The following is a 21,518-nucleotide window of genomic DNA, read 5'->3' as shown; positions in this document are numbered from 1 at the left end:
GTTAAGTGAAGTATTTTTTTCTTTTTGTTGAGAGGAGGTTTTGTCACCCCTCCTCTCACTTGGAGACTGGGCAGAGTGCCTGATCTCTGGCATCAACAGACCTTTCTCTCTGAAGGGTCACAAAGAACACAGTTTACAGGAAGATGGAACAACACCAACATTGGAGACCCCCCCCCCCCGAGACATAGGCACAGGATGGGTAGAAGAGAACAATTGGGAACTCAGGTAAGGCTGCTTCATGTTTTAAGGGAATCCCAAGCAGAGCAGGAATTCCCTCAGTGACTAGGCCTCTTACACACTTATTTTAGGAGTGTTAGGAATTACCTCAGGAACCTTAGTCATCATCACGCACACAGAGGGAGGACAAATCCAACTGTACTTGCAGTTATTTCTGAGTTGGACTTTGATTCAGTTTGAAATAATCAGTAAATTATCTTTTAAATACCCAGACATGTGTCCTGCTCATTTGTTCCCAGTCCAGCAGCACCTCTGCAATTCAATTATTTATTGATACATGGGAAGAGAGATTCCACCACTACTGGGCCAAAAAAGCAACAGCTTCCCCCCTCACATACACACACGCACAGAAAGGACTCACTCCTGGGGTCACAAGGAGGCGGGGGAATTGAAAGAAAGACAGCCTCAGCTATAAAAATTACTTTTGTGTGCCCTAAAATAATATGCCCCTTCATAGAAAAGGGTTACATGGGTATTTAAGATAGTTGGATGCGTCTAAAATAAAAGTGCTATTCATCCAGATAAGTTCAAATTTGTCCGTCTAAGTAGTGGCAAAGACCCTACTTAACCGGATAAGTCAGAATTTATTTATTTATTTATTTATTTATTTATTTAAATGCTTTTAAAATATACCGACATTCATAGGACACATCATGCCGGTTCACAATCAACATTGCAAAGGAGGAAGAGGAAATTACAAATAACAGGGAGGGGGGAGGTGGAGCAGTGAAGGAAAAAGGAGAGGATGGGGGTCAGGTGACAGTAAGCGCAGAAGTTGCGGGAAGGAGAAAGGTAGTGAAGTGCTAGGGGAGAGAGAAATTGATAGGAACTGTGTTAAAAAACTGAGAATAAAAAATTAACAAATTTACAAAATCAGCAATTCCCTAGGATGCATCAACGGATTAGAAGGGGTAAGGGAATTGGAAGTGGCAGTGGAGGGGGTTTAGGTCTGATTGGAGTCAGGGTATGCTTGTAAGAAAAGCCAGGTTTTGATGCCTTTTTTGAAGTTGGGTAAGGAAGGTTCAAGGCGGAGATACGTGGGAAGAGAATTCCAGAGGGAGGGGCCGGCTATGGTAAAGGCTCTCTCTCTGGTAGTTGAGTGGTGTGCTATTTTGAGGGGTGGGATGTGTAAAGTGCCCGCCGTGGAGGCTCTGGATGGACGATTGGATGTACGGAAACGTGGTGTTTCCTTGAGCCATTCGTGGGTATTTTTGTGAAGCATGTTATGGAGTATTGTAAGGGTTTTGTATTTTATACGGAAAGGGATGGGGAGCCAATGCAGTTCTTTTAAAATGGGTGTGATGTGTTCTCTCTTACGAGTGTCTGTGATGATTCGTGCCATGGAGTTCTGCAAGATTTGTAGTGGTTTAATTGTGGCGTAGGGCAGGCCTAGGAGAAGTGAATTGCAGTAGTCTAATTTTGATAGGATTGTGGACTGCAATACAAGGCGAAAGTCTTGAAGGTGGAGGAGGGGTTTGAGCTTTTTGAGGATGTGGAGTTTATAGAAGCCGGTTTTTAGAAGGGATTTGATGTGTGGATGAAAATTAAGGTGTTTGTCTAATACAACACCTAGGTCTCTTACAGATGGCAGGATGGGGAGGGTTGTGGGGGTAGTTTTAGTAGAGGCCTGTGAGGTAACCTCGAGTTTGTTGGAAATGAGGATGATTTCAGTTTTTGCTGTGTTAAGAGCGAGTTGGAGGCTGTCTAAGAGAGAGTTAATGGAGGCAAGACAGGATTCCCAGAAGTTTAGAGTTTCTTGTAGGGTTTTTTGCATGGGGATGAGGATCTGTACATCATCCGCATACATGAAGAAATTGAGACCTAGGTTAGAAAGTAGATAGCAGAGGGGAAGAAGATATATGTTAAAGAGGGTGGAGGATAAGGAGGATCCTTGGGGGACACCCTGGAGGAGGGGTATGCGTGGGGACTCAGAGTTGTCAATGTTGACCAGGTATTCTCTATGGGTGAGATATGAGGTAAACCATGAAAGTACAGTGCCAGAGATGCCGATTTCTGATAGCCGGGATAGGAGTATTTGGTGGTTGACAGTGTCGAAAGCAGCAGAGATATCTAGTATAGCGAGTAAGAATGAGGTTCCTTGGTCCATGCCTATATGTATGGTGTTGGTGACTGCCAGAAGGAGGTTTTCCGTATTGCGACCTTTACGGAAGCCGAATTGTGCGGGGTGCAGAATGTTGTGGTTTTCGAGGTAGTCAGAGAGCTGGGTATTGACAACCTTTTCAAGTATTTTAGATACAAAAGGGAGGTTGGATATAGGCCGGTAGTTAGAGGGGTCTTTGGGGTCTAAGGTGGGCTTTTTTAGGAGGGGCTTGACTATTGCAAGTTTGAGTGGGTCTGGGACCTTGCCATATGTAAGAGAGCAGTTGATCAAGTCAGATAGGAGTCTGGATATGGATGTGGGAGAAGATAGGAGGGTCTTAGAGGGGATGGTGTCAGCAGAATGGGAAGCAGGTTTCATTCTTTTTAGAATGGTTTCAATTTCAAGGGTAGATGTTTGTTCGAACGTTTGCAGATTGGTTCTGGATGTTTTGGTAGGTAGGTGGAAAGTGGTGGGGGGCTTGGTGGTGAAGCGAAGGAGAATGTTGTCAATTTTAACCAGATAAATGTGTTCAAAGATATACCTGAGTATTTGTGCTTCGAATTTTAAAGGAACTTGCCTTTCTATGTTTCAGATATCACTTCATATTCTATTGCTGGGGCTTCTTTACAATCACTTACACCAGATACTGATCAGGAGTAAATATACGCAAGTAAAAAACTTACATGCAACACTTTGGCAAGTTGTAAAATAGGAACTTATGCGCACAAATGTTGGCCCCCTCCCTAGAATGCCCCTAGCCTGCTCCTTTTTACATGGAGAAGTTTATTTGTAATACCCGATATACATGCGTATTTTGTGGTTTTCAAAATAGTGTATTCTTGCGTACATGCTATTGTATGCACGCACGTGCTAGGTTTTATGCACATATCTTTAGAAAATACAGCACTAATTGTATTATATTGTATTTTATTTATTTATATTCTTCTTTTATATGGAAATTCTAAATATCTGCACCTTGAAACTTTCTACCTTACCTTTCAGAAAAAAAGTAAGGTTTGACTGTTCAGCCAAGCCTTCCCCTTGCCTTCCATTATAGAATCCTCCCTCTATTACCTGACTACCTTAGCTTTTTCCTGACTGTGAGCTCACAATTTCAATTATCTTGGCTAATCCTTCTTACTAGGATCTACAATCCACCAACTTGCTGTTAACGCACTTTTAGGAATTTTGTTCACATTACTCATTGACTCATTTCATTTTATTCCTTTATTGCTACTCAGTGTACATGAGAGATCCATCTTATCTTAGCTTAAGTTGCTCTATACATTTTCATGATCTACTTGCTCTTGTTATTTATTTTTAATATTCTCTGTCTTGTGTATTAACCTAAATTTATTTTACTTATGAGACTGCTTCTCATCAGTAATCCGTTTTGTGACTAAATTAGGAAAAGGAGAAATATCAAATATTTAGAAATTGTTGTGTCCGTCGGTCTTCGACAGCTTCGCCCCGCCTACCTCTCTCTACTCTCGGCTCCTCCCGCTTACCTTGGACTGATGGCCACCGCAGCGTCTGCTTGCCTTCTCTTCGGCGTCCCCGGACCGGCTTGGGTGCTTTAACTTTACGTTGGCGTGAACCTCAGGGTATATCTGCCTACAGTATTTCCTAGCTCGTTGAGTTAGCAACAGGATTCGTACGGATGGGATTTGCTCTCCATTCCTAAGCTACTCTGCCAGTCCAGCGTTATCTGGAACTCTTACTTCAGGGTCTCTAATGGGGTACCCGCTCCTCGGGGGCCTCTCTGCTTCTTTCAGTTGTTATCAGGAAACCAGTACTTGCTCCTCGAGGGCTCATGTTCCCTGTGTCGCTGCCTGCAACCTCAACCCTTCTACTTGTAAGAACTAACTTACAGTTACCATCAATGAGTACAGATACCATCACTCTCCACTGGAATCAGGTACTCGCTCCTCGAGGGCCTGCTCTCTGCTCTCTGCTACTGCTAAGTGAGTACAATGCTATCGAGTCTCTCTGCTCTAAGGGATCAGGTACTCGCTCCTCGAGGGCCTGCTCTCCCTGTCTCGGAGCTTCTCCTATTTCTACATTGGGACTCTGAATGTTAATCTTATTGTGTGCTCATAACTCTCAGTCTCTTTCCGCTACAGCACTGCCTTGCAGAGGATTCGCTGTTCCAGCGTTCTGTGTGAGACGTGCCCAGCCAGGCTCTACAACCACTACTCACTACTGCCACCTCTGGTGGTCACTTAAACTGTCTAATAAAAGATTCAAATCTAAGGGGTAGATTTTCAAATAGCGCGAATTGGCATACTTTTGCTGGCGCATCAGGCGCCAGCAAAAGTAAGCTGGATTTTAGTAGATACGCGCGGAGCCGCACGTATCTGCTAAAAACCTGGATCGGCGCGCGCAAGGCTATTGATTTTGTATAGCCGGCGCGCGCCGAGCCGCGCAGCCTACCCCTGTTCCCTCCGAGGCCGCTCCGAAATCGGAGCGGCCTCGGAGGGAACTTCCTTTTGCCCTCCCCTCACCTTCCCCTCCCTTCCCCTACCTAACCCACCCACCCGGCCCTGTCTAAGCCCCCCCCTTACCTTTGTCGGGGGATTTACGCCTCCCTCTGGGAGGCGTAAATCCCCGCGCGTCAGCGGGCCTCTTGCGCGCCGGGACGCGACCTGGGGGCGGGTATGGAGGGTGCGGCCACGCCCCTGGACCGCCCCGGGCCGTAGCCACGCCCCCATACCTGCCCCCAAAACGCTGCCGACACGCCCCCTAAACGCCGCGACGACCGGGCCCGCCCCCGACACGCCCCCCTCGGAGAACCCCGGGACTTACGCGAGTCCCGGGGCTCTGCGCGCACCGGTAGGCCTATGTAAAATAGGCTCACCGGCGCGCAGGGCCCTGCTCGCCTAAATCCGCCCGGATTTGGGCGGATTTAGGCGAGCAGGGCTCTGAAAATCCGCCCCTATGTTTGTGTGTCCGGAGTCTAGCCTGACACCGTGGTCCCTCACGGGACTGCCCCTGTAGGCATGGTCAGCTGCCACAGTGTCCAAGGATCCACCCAAACACCATTAATCATAACAGAAATAAATAGATAAATAAATATTCTCTTCCTTCCTGCCAAATTAATTTGGGAGAATCAATACTTGATAAACTACTAATAAATTCAGCTTATCTGACCCTTATTTTTTCGTCAATGAGTAAGCACATCAAGCAGCACTACCTGATTTTTTAAGACGGCTCATCACCCAGTAAAACTATTGCTAGTACATTTTTTATGGGTTATCATAAGGCTTGGGAATAACTGCACAGAGCGGCAGTTGCTACCCTTAAAAGAAACATTGGGGGTAACCTGCACAACAAGGCAGATACAACCATAAGAAGCTGGCTGGGCAGTCTGATGAACCATTTGGTCTTTTTCGGTTGTCATTACTATGTTACTATGATTTATTTTGCATACAGTGTACCACACTATTTCACTACAGCTCAAAATGTAGTGGAAATATTTTATTTTCAGAGCTGCTAAACTAACACGGAAACCACACTACTTTATCTCAGATTTGTTAAAGAAATAACACAAGGGATGCATAATGTTAAGTATTGTATAATTTTGAAAACTTATATTATAGATATGTAAAATGGTTTGAAACAAATCTTGCTACTGTGGAGCTATTTTACTTTAATATTCATGGTTTATAATTCCCTGCCAAACAAAATACTAAAAAGGAAACCATAAAAGAGTTTTAAAATGCTCAAAAATGAAAGAAATGAAAACAAGATAAATGAGAGTTCTTTTCCCTTGACCTACAAACAATAAAAAGCCATAATCAGACAAGTCACTATTTTAAGAAAAAAACCAAAAGTTTCAAGCCTGTTTTTGGATAAGATTTTAGTTTAGAGAACTGGATTTTCTAAGCTAAAATTAACCATCCTTACATACTGTACAGAAGGCAGAAATTAAGGAAAATTAATTTATTATAGTTATTTGAAACAGGTACATTCACATTTTGTCATTAAGGATAGGCCCTTTCCCAAGTTCCCTCCCAGTCCGTTCCAATAAAGGACACAATGAATACGTCCCAAGGAATACTGCAAAATTCCAGTGAATATCCTTCGTGTATTACCTCCAGGACCCACTGATCCAATGAGATCTCGACCCACCTCCTATAAAAGAGAGAGAGACACCCCCCCTATTTCCTGTTCCGGAAGGTGGGTCAGCAAACCTTCATTAGGAAGCTCGGGAAAGTCCACCTCTCGAGCCTGCTCCTGTTTTGGGCTGCCGAGGACAAAAGGACTGAGATCTACCAAAAGGCCGAGTCCGCTGAAAGGTCACCCCTCTGTAGGGACAAAAACACCTGGAAGCCCGGAAACGACCCCTCATACCACAGGGGCGCTGAACTGTTTCTTATCCTCCAGCAACCGAGGCACCAGAGACCCGCCCCACTTATTGGCCAGTTTCTCCAACTTGCTCCCAAACAAGAATGAGCCTTTAAATGGCATCTTGGTAAGACTGGCTTTGGAAGCTGTGTCAGATGACCAATTTTGCAACCAGAGTTGATGCCTGACCACTATCACCAAAGCTACTCTTCTGGCCGAGGTCCGGATCAAATCACAGCCTGCATCTGCTAAAAAGGCAGCAGCAAGCTCCATGACCGCTCTGGAATTGCCTCCAGACTCATCAACCGCCTGAGAGAGAAGCAGACAAGATGACCCCACTGGGGCCCAACAGGAGGCAATCTGTAAATTCATTGCCACTTCCTCAAAGGCTTGCTTAAGAATAGCCTCAAACATTCTATCATGTGCATCCTTCAAGGCCGCTCCTCCCTCTATGGGGATAGTCGTCCACTTGGAAATGGCACATACCAGAGCATCCACTTTGGGAAAACGCAAACACTTTCTCACAGCCATATCTAGAGGGTCCAGGCCTTCCAATGTCTGACCCCCTTTAAAATTTGCCTCTCAGGTATCCCATTCCAGATCAATCAATTCCTGGATGGCATCCATCACCAGGAAAAAGCAAGAGGCTTTACGTAAGTAAACCAAAATGGGATTCTTCCTCGGCTCTGACATAACATCTGAACCAGGAATACCCAGCTGTTTCAAAGACTGGGAAATCAGGGCCGGCAGTTCATCTCTATGAAAGAACCTTAATACATTTTGATCTGGTTTCAGCCCTGGAGGAATTTCCCCATCTTCCAGGGATTCAGAATCAACTTCATCATCAGTGCCATCTGGATTCCTGTCGGGAACAACCACAGGGAGCTGAGGTGAGCACCGGCGCTTAAGCATAGGACAGGAAGAGGGAGGAGCCACCAGCTGAGGGTCCAACCAGACAGAAATTGAGGAAGCAGAGGACTGCGCCTTAAGAAAGTTTTGTAAGCCTTGAAAAAATTCCACCCAAGAAAATGCAGTTGAGTCGAGTCCGAGTCCAAGCCCAGAAGGAAATGGAGCTGGTCCCATAGCACTGCCCTCGCCAGCAAAGGAGCAGTCAAGGGAGTACCAAGATCTGGCGTCCCTCCCAGTCAAGGCCATGATCAACCCATCATCAGAATGGGAATAGCCAGGCTTAGCAAAATCCAAGGAAGACAACTCTCCTTAGGCACCTGAGCAGCGCTGACACAGGTTAGAAGCCAGGTCAAGCTGAGAAGCCCTAATATGACGTGCAACACAAATAGGAAGATGCTTAGGCTTTTTGCTTACCGGTGCCAACACTGCAGTAAATATGTATCAGAATGGCTCGCGCTTAAAAAAGAAGTGCGTCCAAAACATATGCGCCTAGAAGAAAGCGCGGCAAGGCGCATGCCCAACCTGGGCGCCAAGTTAAGCGTGTACACGCCCACTTGAAAATTAGGTGCACACAGACGCGTGTCTAGGCTATTTTATAACATACACGCTTATATGTGCATATGTTATAAAATTGTCTCGTCTGGGTGAGCGCTGATGCACATGTATACATGTGCTCCTGTGTGCCCGTTTGAAAGTTACTGTTTATAATGGTAAATTATTATTAAATGAAAAAAAACAATTGTTACGTAATATAGAACCAAAATTTTCAAGTAGTCCAACATGTCATATTTTATATGGTCTCCTATTCTTACTTCTTATCCCACACTTATCCCACTTTCTCAACTATTCCCCCTGATCCAGAAAAACAAACAAGGGTTATAAAATGTTGTACTGCCTTTCAAGGTAATTACTGCTTGTAATTCTTTGAGACCACATACAAACCTGCAGAGACCAACAAGCTTTTTCTAACTTATCTCTGTATTTTATGTATGGTTTTACCACTGACCAGTTTCAGAGCACATATATGATATCCACACTAAGCTGAGTGATATTTAAAAATGTCCTACTTCAGATGGACACAGAAAGGAAAACTAAACAATGAAATATTGAATATTCCCTAACTAGAATTCTCAGGAAGAGGAAAAAAACAGTTCCCACTTTTATTTCTTAGCAAACATGTTTAAAAAATTCTGACATGTGATTGTCAGGGCTAGAGAAATATAAAAAGTTCCTAAGTGCTATCAGGAATATTTAAGAGGGAAGGAGAAAACCTGAAAGAGGCCTGCTTTGAGTGTAGAAAAACCAGTACATTGGGTGTGGAGGAATGGAGTAAACAAGAAGGAATATAATGTGAGATGAGAAAAAAAAAGGTATAGTTGAACAGACCCATGGAAACAACTACAAGTGAACAGGAGAATGTTATACTGACAGCAGAATCTGACAGGAAGCCTGAACATAGCTAGGAGCAGTAGAGTGGCATGAGACTAGTAAGGATAGGTAAAAAAAAGATGAAAAACAAAATTTTGAAGAATATGAAGGAGATGAAAACAACTTTGGGGAAGACCAGAAAGAAGTTTCTTATAATAATCTAAGCAAGTCGGGAAAACTGCTTGGATAAGGAATTGGCATAGTCAAAAGATTGATACAGACAAATCTTTTAAATGATGAATAACTGGAAATTAACAGGAGCATAAAGATAGTAACTTTCAAACCTGCAGGCGGGCACACTTACACGGGTATGTCAGAATACCCAGATATGCGTCCATTTTATAACTTGCAGGCACATATGTCCAACCCACGCCCACACCATGCCCCTTTTTGAAATCGAGTGAGATGTGCACATAGTGGGAGAGACGCACACATCTGGGCAGCTTTTAAAATTTGTGTGCAAGCCCAACTTTTGCATGCATTCCTCAATTATAGGATTGCCAACTGTCTCCAGATTTTCAGGACAGGTTTACCAAGTCCTAATGTTACTCCATTGCATGCTGGGACTTATTCTGATTTCCCTATTGCATTCCCTAAGAAAAACAAGACTATAAGTCCCTGCATTCAGGGAAATAAAACTAGGATCAGCTTGTCCTGAAAAATCTGGAGCCATTTGGCATCCCTACATAATTGATACATAGGCCGGTCTTTAAAAATATACCTCAAAGGGGCCGATGCAATAAAAGTGCATTGAAAGCGGGCGCTCATTGTTGAGCGCCCCTTTCCTAATGTGCGCCCAGGCACCTCTCCTGGGTGCACCTTGCAATATTTAAATGAGGGGTCACGCTGCTAGGGTCGATTGCGTGCCCCTAGTGCCACTTTAGCAGTGAGAACCCAGGAGAGGTCAGCTGTCCGCGGGTTAGGAAAGAGGACATTCAATTTTACGAGCATCCGTTTTCCTCACTCCAAATGGCGTCAAATCTTCACTGAGGTGTACTGTGCTGTTCGTACATCTCACTCTGCATGAAAAATTGGCTCCTAATCCCTAAACCACAACCAACACCTCACCTCGAGCTACTAGCTGGCCCTCCTATAGTGATATAAATAGGTGCATACTGTGAAGGCCTCCCCAGATTGTGTGTCTCTGTCTGTCAGCACAAGATGTAAAATAGGAAGTATCACAGGGCACAAAAAGTTAGACATGAAAAAGGTTAAGGAAACAAAGGGACAGTAACTTTCAAATGAGCACACAGGTGCACATATACACATGTACATTGGTGCATGACCAAGGATGTGGTAGCACATATATGTAAATAGCCATTCCTCAGTAACCTGTTCCATACTACATATAATTTTATAACCTCTTCATATCCCATAAGTCATCTCTTCTCCAAGCTGAAGAGCTCTAAAATGTTTAGCCTTTCTTCATAAGGGACCGATTCACCCTCATAATCATTTAAGTATGCACGTATGATGTAAACTAGCCTGGGCGCGTATGTGTACACCCAGTTTTGCAAGTGGGAACACACAACTGCGTAATGTCGGGTATGAGCCACACAAGTGGGGGAATTTTATAACAGGCACGCGTCCATGCCATGACCAGTTTCACCAGTTCGTCCACCAGTTCTCCTACAGGTAGGTCCTCCAAATCCCTTTAGTTCTTTAGCCTGCACTCCCCCCAGTTACCCCAGACCCCATAAACCACTCAGGGACGTATATTTTTTGTTTTCTTTAACTTACACCTTCTCCATAGCAGAAGTAAAGTTACATAGCACTGGACCTGGGCACCAGCACAGGTGCGTAAGTACTTGTGCGCACTTCTCTTGGCCCCACCTGGAACACCTAGGCCCCGCCCATACCATACTCACAACACGCCCCTTTTTTCTCCGATGCGAGATGTGCGCACAGCAGCACCTGCTCACGTATCCACCCACTTTATAAAATCATGTGCTAGATGCGCGCTCCTCTCCCAATTTTGGTGCGCGCATCTCTTTCAGAATTCACCTCTAACTGTTTTGTTATGAAAAGGTTAATATATAATTATTATTTGCAAATTTACAATTTTACTTACTTGAGGTACCCACTTTGAAGAAACAAAACTGGTTGCTTCAATAACAGATAGGCCTGTTTCAGAAAGCTGGTTGATCAGCTCAATTTTAATACCAGTAGGGACTATAACCTATGAAAGAAGAACATTTGTAAATGCAAAAATCTATGTCCATCAAGCTTTCTAATTCACTTATTTTTATACCATATTTGAAAGTACAGTAACATTAGCTAAATAGGAGTAATTATTTATATATCTGTCCTCCAGAAACTTGTCCAAACCTTTTTTAAACTCACCTATACTATTAGCCTTAACCACATTTTTTGACAAGTTCCATAGCTTAATTAAGTGCTGACAGAAAAAATACTTTCTTAAATTGGCTTTAAATCTGCTTCCTGTTAGTTTCAGGGAATGTCCCCTAGTCCTGTTTGATAGTATAAATAGCCATTCTTCAGTAACCTGCTCCATACCACATATAATTTTATAAACCTCATTACATCCCCTCTAAGTCGTCTCTTCTCCAAGCTGAAGAGCTCTAACCTGTTTAGCCTTTCTTCTTAAGAGAGCTGATTCAACCCTATAATCATTTTTGTGCAGTTTTCTGTATTTTTTTCTAGTTCCGCTACATCTTTTTTGAGGTACAGCAACCAGAATTCCACACAATAGCTAATGGTATGGCCATAGCATGGATTGACACAGAGGCATTATTATATTCCCAGTTTTGTTTTCTATTTCTTTCTGAGTAATTCCTAACATATTTACTTTTTTGGCTACTGCTGCAAACTTTCCTGACGTTTTCAACATGTTGTCCACAATGACATCAATGTTCCTTTCATGGGTCGTAACTCTTAATATGGAGCCCAGCATTGTATATATACCTATATGTATATATATAGAGAGAGAGAGACAGAGAGATAGATAGATGGATAGATATATATTGGATTAAGTTTCCCTATGTGGATCACTTTGCACTTATCCATTTTAAATTTTATCTTCCATTTAGATGCTCAGTTCCCCAATCTCGTGATAATCTCCTACAGTTCCCTACAATTGGCTCATGTTTTATCTTCTCTGAATAATTTTGAATCATCTTCAGATATGATCACCTTGTTCCTTTTTCTAGATCATTTATGTATAGCAAACTACTATAAACCATGTTCCTGCCCCCACAAGCTTATCATGGAGCCTTACAATGTGGACTGAGCTGTGTCTGGATCTGAATGATGTATTTTGGACCTGTCAAAAAGGGGTTTTCAACCCTGCAGAGACTGCAAGCCACTGCAGGCAAGGTGAAGGAATATTAAAAATGCAGCAAAAAACCCTGTGTACTCTCCAGTGACTGACAAATATTCTGCAAGAGCACATTTGGCTGGCTTTCTCTGTGTGTGGGGGGGAGGAGGAAAGGCTAGGAGTTTCAGCCAGGTGCCAGGAAGAGAGAGGAGTGTAGCTGGCATCCCTGCATTCAGTTCTTCTCCTGAAAAACTGATTATCGAGAAGGAGAGACAGAAGTCTGCACACTGAGGAAATAAAGAGACAGACAGCTGTTCTTGCTTCATAGCTGAACTACATGTAAAATCCCAACGAGGGACAGAGGAGCCAGGAGCTGAGAGACTGAGAGACTTAGAGAATTCCTTTCCAGAGATATCCAGGCCCAGGAGCACATGGCTGGATGACCGTCCTAAGGGACTGAGTTAAGTAAACTTTGCCCAGAGTATCTTAGCAGAGGAGGGGAAAGGGTTATTTCTTTGCCTTTTGTCACAAATTCAATAACTCATCTTCACTGCTTCCACCTTTCAGCTGAAGTCAAGCATAAACCCTAGCTGATAAGTGCAGCCACAATGAGATAGTGCTGGGAAAGAGAAGGTGATGGACCGTGGTCTTTCTGTAAGGGACTGAAACCAGGCCAGCTTTCTGTTTAGTACCAAACAAACCACTTGGGGAAGCTCCCCAGGAGAGAGAGACCTTTCACATACTGCAGAGCTCAACATTTTTGTTTGTCATCTAACAAGCTCCACAATCAAAAGGGACTTCTTCATTGTCCTGATTGTTTGGGTTTTTTTCACACAATTTTGTGTTTGGGGCGGGGTACACCCTTTACAAACTGGTGACATTGGAGTTGATATGTTTCCCCACCAGCACCACTTTTATCTATTAGGATTCCTTATTTTTTTTTTTTACTATCCTTATCAGTATGTTGGTTGCCCCAGTTAATAGGCCATACCCAGACTTACTTTTGAATTTCTTGATATAAAATAAGAAAACTAAAGATTTATATTATACTTCACTGTACTTTTCCCATTTCATGTTCTAGTTGTATTTACTGTCTACTTACAAAATACTAGTAAAGGGTTAATTACTGTTTTATTCTGGTGTGCTGATTTTATCTCATCTGTAGTGCCACACATGAGAGGTTTTGTGGAAAGGGCACAGAACTGTGATATCGGGGTGACAGGGACTCTGTCTCCTCCCCCAATCAAGCTACGAACCAGAAGATAAATCATATTAGCAAATATCATTTCTCATATGGCTTTCCCCACCCCAAGCACAGGGGTAATTCATTGTCTGGTCCAAGGGGGGGGGGGGGGGGGGGGTCACATACGAATATGCAAAACAACACAGGAACAGTACAGATTCCAGAAGCACTTCACTATTCATTTCTCTCCACTGGGAAAACTGATCATTTAGAGCTTTTCTTTATTTCCTATCTTTTAACAGCTTACCAATCTGCAAAAAGACATTGTTTCTTCTAGCATGAATTTCTTGTAATTTTTGAGGAGTCTCTCATATGGGACTTTATCAAATGCCTTCTGAAAATTCAGAACAATTATATCAATTGGCTCACGCTTATTCACATATTTATTTACAACTTTAAAAAATTCTAAGACATGACTTTACTTTTGCTAAAACATGTTGGCTTTTTGCTATAAAGCTGTGCCTATCTATATGCTCAGTAATTCTGTTCATAAATATAGCTTCTATCATTTTGCCTGGCACATACCAGGTTACAAATTATATCACAATGATAGGGAGGCACAACTTGGTGGGAGGGGTGGCACTTTATGTCTGGGATGGCATACAGTCCACCAGGTTAAGGATCCTGCAAGAGACTAAATGCACAATAGAATCTGGATAGAAATTCCATGTGTGTCAGGGAAGAGTATAGCGATAGGAGTATACTACCATCCACCTGGCTAAAATGATGAGAAGGACAATGAAATGCTAAGAGAAATTAGGGAAACTAACCAAAATGGTAGTACAGTAATAATGGGCAATTTCAATTACCCCGATATTGACTGGGTAAATGTAACATCAGTACAAACTAGAGACATAAAGTTCCTGAATGGAATAAATGACAGCTTTATGGAGCAATTGGTTTAGGAACCGATGACAGAGGGAGCTATTTTAGATGTAATTCTTAGTGAAGCGCAGGATTTGGTGAGAGAGGTAAAGGTGGTGGAACCACTTGGCAATAGTGATCATAACATGATCATATTTGAATTAATGATGGAAGGGGGACAATAAGTAAATCCACGGCTCTAGCACTAAACTTTCAAAAGGGAAACTTTGATAAAATGAGAAAAATAGAAAAAAAAACTAAAAGGTACAGCTACAAAGGTTAAGAATGTAGAGCAGGGGGAGGCACTCTTGAGCGGTGACCAATATGGCTGCTCGTGTCTGAAGCTCCGTGAGCCCTCACTCCTAAATGTGGGAAAACAGACCCGATCTAAAATTTTTTTTTTGCTGTACTGACTGAGTGCTTATACAGATGGCAACTATGAAAACGGGGGAAATAGAGGCTGCATTCGCTGTGGCAACCAGCTCTAAATGAGCCAAACAAGATCCTCCATCACCTGACAAGGCCCCACAGCCTATAGGTATGGCGTCGGCAGAAATGGTGCTTGCTGAACTGAAACAGCTTAAGGATTTAATTCAAGTTAACATAGACGCCACAATGGCTGTTCATAATGATTTACAATCATTGACTTCTCATATGGACGGTTTTCAATCTCGCTTGGATGACGCTGAAGTGTAAGTTTCATCGTTACTAATTACAACTGTGCCATTACCTCGGCTGACAAAAGAAGTGGAGCAACTTCGACAAGGTGTGGAAGATCTCTCTAATAGAAACCGCAGTAATAATATTAGAATTCTGGGAATACCAGAGGGAGCAGAAGGTAATGATATTATTCAATTTTTATTACAAATGATTCCCTCCAGTTTACAAATTAAATTTTACCAAGCATTTGAGCTGGAGAGAGCTCACAGAATTCCATTGAAGCCTCTCAGGAACTCTAAATATCCCAGACCGATCATTTTCAAAGTGTTACACTACCCCCAGTTATTACTGATCTTTGCGGCTGCCATACTATTTTAGTAGTCCCCGATCTCGCGAAAACTACGGCGGTGAAGCAGAAGGCCTTTTTAGCGTTAAGACCCAACTTACAGTCCCTGGGAGTGAAATACGGTCTGCTTTACCCAGCGCAAATGAAAGTTACTTGCCACAATCAAACTAAGCTATTTCACAACCCCAGCGACCTAAAAGAATGTTTGCACTCTTTTGAGCAAGCCCAAAATATGATTACTTGACCGCAATATGGATGCTGATGGTTAACCTTCTGAAATACCTGATCTTGGACATGTTGATCTCAATACTCTGATTACACCTTGACCAATATCTTAAGACTAGCCGTTAAGCCCGTAACAACGGGCTCGGTCTGTTTCTTTCCCACTCCCTCCCCCTCATTCTCCCTCCTCCTTCACTCTCTCCCCCCTCCCTCTCACCTCCCTCCCTCTCACCTTCCCCCTCCCTCCCTCTCACCCCCTACCCCCTCTCTCTCACCCCCTACCCCTCTCTCTCACCCCTCCCCCCTCTCTCTCTCTCACCCCCTCCCCCCTCTCTCTCTCTCACACCTCCCTCCCCTCTCTCTCACCTCCCTCTCTCACACCTCCCTCCCCCTCTCTCTCACACTCCCTCCCCCTCTCTCACACCTCCCTCCTCTCTCCGCTCCTCTCACCTTCCCTCCCTCTCTCACCCCTCCCCCCTCTCTCACACCTCCCTCCCCCCTCTCTCTCACCTCCCTCTCTCACACCTCCCTCCCCCTCTCTCACCCCCTCCCCCTCTCTCGCACCTCCCTCTCTCACACCTCCCTCCCCCTCTCTCTCACACCTCCCTTCCCCTCTCTCTCACACCTCCCTCTCTCTCTCTCTCTCACCTTCCCCTCCCTCTCCTCAGTCACTCCCCCTCTCTCAATCCCCTCCCCTCTCTGATCATCCACAACCGGCAGATCTCGGGGGGGGGGGTGTCCCTCCCGCACGCGCGGCGCCGCTACTTCTCCTCCCGCTCCTGCCGGCAGATATCGGGGGGGGGGGGGCTGTCACTCCCGCGCGCGCAGCGCCGCTGCTTCTCCTCCCGCTCGTCTTCGCTACTGCTCCTCCTGCTTCGCGGCCGCCGCCGCTCCAGCTTTTCACCTTCACCGCCGCTCCTGCGGCCCCACCGCCATTTATTTTTTTTCGGGCACGCACGGCTCTGACCGACGTGCTCGCCCGCACATGCGCGGTAGAGCTGCTCTCTACTGCGCATTTGCGGGCCGTCGGTCAGAGCCCATTTATAAGGTAGATACTGTATGAGACCTTATTCCAACATTTGATCTCCCAATATGCGGTCATGCTTATGACATGATACAATAAATGTTTTAGGGACTCTGGAGCAGATCTTTTTTTGTTCTTCTCCTCTGTTCCCTATAAGATCTGGTATTGGATTTTTTTCTTTTTCCCCTTTAACTATCCATTGCAGGTCCATTGCTTTGGAGTGAGTGACTCAAGCTACCTTGGTCCGCCCTGAGGCTCTTTATTTTTCTTTTTGCAGGCAACCAATGCCTAGGCTTGACTAAGCCTCATAATGCTCTGTTCCTTGTCTCTAAACCTGACCACATGAGTTTTTCAGTTATTTCTTTATTATTTTTTCTGTAGTTTTTGGTACTGGATCTTTTTTTCTTTTCCCTTTGCCATCTGGAGCTCCTTCTCATTTTTTGTTTGTTCATCGCCCTTACGTGGAAATCAAGATCACCTAGGATGAAGCCCCAATCTCCTTTTTTTCATCTCATATGGCGTCAACAATTACTTCATTTGTGATTGTTTCTCTAAATGTCAATGGCTTCTCACACCTTGTCAAACGCAAAAAGATTTTGACTTATTTGCAATCACTAAAAGCAGATGTTGCTCTTATCCAGGAAACCCATCTCTCTTCTTCAGAAGCGCTCAAGCTTAAACAACAATAGGTAGGGCAAGTCTACTTCAGCCCTGCAGTCCACAAGAAAAGAGGAACGGTCATCTTACTCCGTAAAAGATTGGATGCGTTGGTTACACATCATTCTGCGGATATTGAAGGAAGATGGAATCTCATCCAAGTTTCAATACATAAGGAACTTTTCACAGTGCTCATATCTACAAAACCGAATGCTGACAACCCAGAATTTTTTCAGACAGTGTTTGCACAGCTGCTAACAGTGGAATCCACTCAACGTATTATAGGCGGGGACTTCAACCAACCACTGGACCCGGTATTGGACAAGAAAACAGATGCTCATCTTACAGTTTCTAAATCTACTCGCACCATACAACATCTGGTTTCCACAATTGGATTATCAGATCCATGGCGTCTATTAAATCCTACAGCAAAAGATTACACTTTTTACTCTTCTCCACATTCCTCCTACTCGCTCATCGACTATTTTCTAACCTCCAATAGAATGGTCCCCAAAGTCATCTCTGCGACAATTTGCCCCATCCTGATCTCGGATCATGCGGCAATTACTCTTCAGTGCAGTCTGTCCATCCCAATTACAATAGACAACAATGGCGCTTCAACCCTATGCTTCTCACCAAAGCTGACTTCTCAGAATTCACACAAACAAAAATCTCTGAATATTTTCAATTTAATACGAACAAGGAAGTGACAGCTACATCTCTTTGGGAAGCTTTCAAAGCTACGATACACGGAGATAACATCAGCTACTCTATCCGGCGGCAAAAAGCTCAACAGGCAGAATTGGTTGCCCTTCAACAAAAGTTGCTTCACTGGAAAAGGACCATATTGCCTCCTCTTCTCATGCCTCAATGACTGCTCTGACTAAAGCCTGATATCAATATAATCAACTCTTTAGTTCTCAAGTTAATCTTCATTTATTCCAATCTAAAGCACTGTATTATGCTGGAAACGATAAATGTGGCCATTTATTATCCTCATATCTTAAATGAAATGAACCCTGCTAATTACAGACCAATTTCCCTATTGAATACTGACTAAGATTTTCACTAAAATCCTTGCGACTAGACTTTCCCGGGTCTTGGGATCGTTAATTCATCCTAACCAATCGGGTTTATTAAACACCGTCTCATAGCTAACAATACCCGCCTTTTTCTTCACATTCAAGAGCTGGCCTTCTCTGCTTCAACACCAGCAGTAGCTATTTCCTTAGATGCAGAAAAGGCTTTCGACCGTGTTGATTGGCCTTTCTTATTTGCCACACTACAATGGTATGGTCTTGGTCCCAATTTCCTAGCTTGGATAAAATTTTTATACACCTCTCCGGCAGCTTTTTTATACATTAATAATCAAGCATCTCTCTCCCATTGCATAGAGACACCCAATAGGGTTGCCCCCTTTCCCCACTCTTAATCAATCTGGCTTTGGAACCATTGTTATCAGATATAAGACAGAGCTCCTCTATAGAAGGCATAACTGTTGGATCTGAAATATTTAAACTATCAGCATATGCAGATGATGTTCTTCTTTTCCTACTTAATCCTGCAAGGACAATTCCACATTTGTTTACTTTGATTGAAGCTTACTCCTCGATTTCTGGTTACAAAATCAATTGGCACAAAACTGAACTCCTTCCCCTAAATTACTCAGCTTCAACCATCGATATGTATTCTTTACAGGAACATCGGTATATAAAAATTAAAAATAAATAAATAAATAAATAATATCCCATACAGAAAGTGACACATGGGTTAAAATATCTAGGTATCAAATTTTTTTTTTTACTGATCCTGTTATAATGATAACCAATGGGGAATCCAGCATACTCCAGAAATTTCGAGATATAATTTTAAAATGGTTGCCCTTACACCTTACTTGGTGGGGTAGATTGGAAACCATAAAAATGGTCCTGGCGCCCAAAATCACATATGCCTTTTCCATGTTGCCTATTTTCTTCTGCGGATTTCTATACACATGTGGATAGACTATTAATTAAAGTCCTCTGGCATAACAAAGCTCCTAGAATTGCCCTATCAAAATTGAAAGCTACCAAGAATAGAGGAGGTATAAATTTTCCAGATTTTTATGCATATCATCAGGCATTTATATTGCAACAAGGTTACAAATACTGCATTGCTAATAAGTCATGCATAATTTCACCTCGATGGGTATCAATAGAAAGTTCACTTCTCGCTCCCTTCCCATTACAAAGCTTTCCTGGTATGACCCTTATACCAAGATTAGCATCTAATTCCATACTGAGGTCTTTACATCAGGCCTTTGTGGAATTGGACTCGATTCGCCCAGCAGCTACCTACTCTTGGCGCATCTCTAAACTGGCTCCTATTTGGCATAATCCCATCATCAGGGTCGGGACACACTCCCTTCACTGACCAGTTTGGCAGAGGAAAGATATCTGGTTCCTCTCCTCCATTAATACGGCGGATACCCTTGTCTCCTTCGAACTACTGAAAGAGCGGTTTGGCTTACCCAACACTCAGTTCTACGCTTGGTTACAATTACGTAGTGTTATACAGAATAATGTAATCTCACAGCTATCGCTAGACAAAGCGCCATACCTTTTAACGTTATATCAAGAGCATGGGCCTAAAGGTCATCTGGCTTCTAGCTTGTATAAAATTATTAAAGGCCTTACATTGAGGACTTCCACACAGTATCTCCACCCAGTCTGGTCATCTGATATTCAATTTGAACCGTCTCCTATGATGTGGGAATATATATGGACTACTTCTATTCGTATTTCGCTCTCTTCCAGTTTACTGCAGACCTCATTTTTCATAATGTATAGGGCAATTTAGACTCTCTGGAAACTACACCGAGCAGGACTTCTTACCTCCCATGCTTGCTGGTCCTGTTCAACTGATAAAGGTACCTGGAAACACATGCTTCTCTCATTTTCATATGTTAATAAGTTCTGGTGCCAAATTTGGTCTACTATATCCTAAATCTTACGCAACCAATTACTTATCTAATGGTTATACTAAAAGGGGCTGACACCTCTTTACAGCTCCCACTTCCACATAGGAAACTGCTAGATTTTTTTATCTATTGGTCTTCATAATATTTTGTCTAATTGGAAACACAGCGAGATGCTTTCAGAAATTTTATGGTGGAATACTGTATGTCTATACTCCAAATACGAAAAGTCGATGGCGATTAAATTCTTCAGGCGCGCCAAGTGGTCACAGGTGTGGAAGCCTTTGGACACTTATATAACCTCAATTTAATATCATGATATGTACTGGCTGATCTGGGATTTTCACTGTACGGTTAGATCATATGATTCCTCTTTTCACAGTATACTGGACTTCACTTTTTTGAAGGAGTTAATAAACATGTGGATAAAGGTGAACCGGTAGATATAGTATACTTGGATTTTCAGAAGGCGTTTGACAAAGTTCCTCATGAGAGGCTTCTAGGAAAAGTAAAAAGTCATGGGATAGGTGGCGATGTCCTTTCGTGGATTGCAAACTGGCTAAAAGACAGGAAACAGAGAGTAGGATTAAATGGGCAATTTTCTCAGTGGAAGGGAGTGGACAGTGGAGTGCCTCAGGGATCTGTATTGGGACCATTACTTTTCAATATATTTATAAATGATCTGGAAAGAAATACGACGAGTGAGATAATCAAATTTGCAGATGACAAAATTGTCCAGAGTAGTTAAATCACAAGCAGATTGTGATAAATTGCAGGAAGACCTTGTGAGACTGGAAAATTGGGCATCCAAATGGCAGATGAAATTTAATGTGGATAAGTGCAAGGTGATGCATATAGGGAAAAATAACCCATGCTATAATTACACAATGTTGGGTTCCATATTAGGTGCTACAACCCAAGAAAGAGATCTAGGTGTCATAGTGGATAACACATTGAAATCGTCGGTACAGAGTGCTGCGGCAGTCAAAAAAGCAAACAGAATGTTGGGAATTATTAGAAAGGGAATGGTGAATAAAACGGAAAATGTCATAATGCCTCTGTATCGCTCCATAGTGAGACCGCACCTTGAATATTGTGTACAATTCTGGTCGCCGCATCTCAAAAAAGATATAATTGCGATGGAGAAGGTACAGAGAAGGGTTACCAAAATGATAAGGGGAATGGAACAACTCCCCTATGAGGAAAGACTAAAGAGGTTAGGACTTTTCAGCTTGGAGAAGAGACGA

At 43.2% G+C, this 21,518-nt stretch overlaps 1 protein-coding gene across 1 annotated transcript in view; it reads right to left on the bottom strand.

The window, feature by feature from the left end:
• Window positions 1-21,518, bottom strand: part of HMGCLL1 (3-hydroxymethyl-3-methylglutaryl-CoA lyase like 1) — a 250,155-nt gene that overhangs the window by 201,396 nt on the left and 27,241 nt on the right. The window contains exon 3 of the mRNA XM_029595695.1: window positions 11,094-11,201. Within this exon, the coding sequence (XP_029451555.1) occupies window positions 11,094-11,201 (108 nt within the window). The remainder of the gene's footprint in view (window positions 1-11,093; window positions 11,202-21,518) is intronic.

The sequence above is a fragment of the Rhinatrema bivittatum genome, chromosome 3 (genome assembly GCF_901001135.1).
Source record: "Rhinatrema bivittatum chromosome 3, aRhiBiv1.1, whole genome shotgun sequence".
NCBI classification, from domain to species: Eukaryota; Metazoa; Chordata; class Amphibia; order Gymnophiona; family Rhinatrematidae; genus Rhinatrema; species Rhinatrema bivittatum.
Note: the sequence above shows the minus strand (reverse complement) of the source record. Positions and strands in the feature narration are given on the sequence as shown.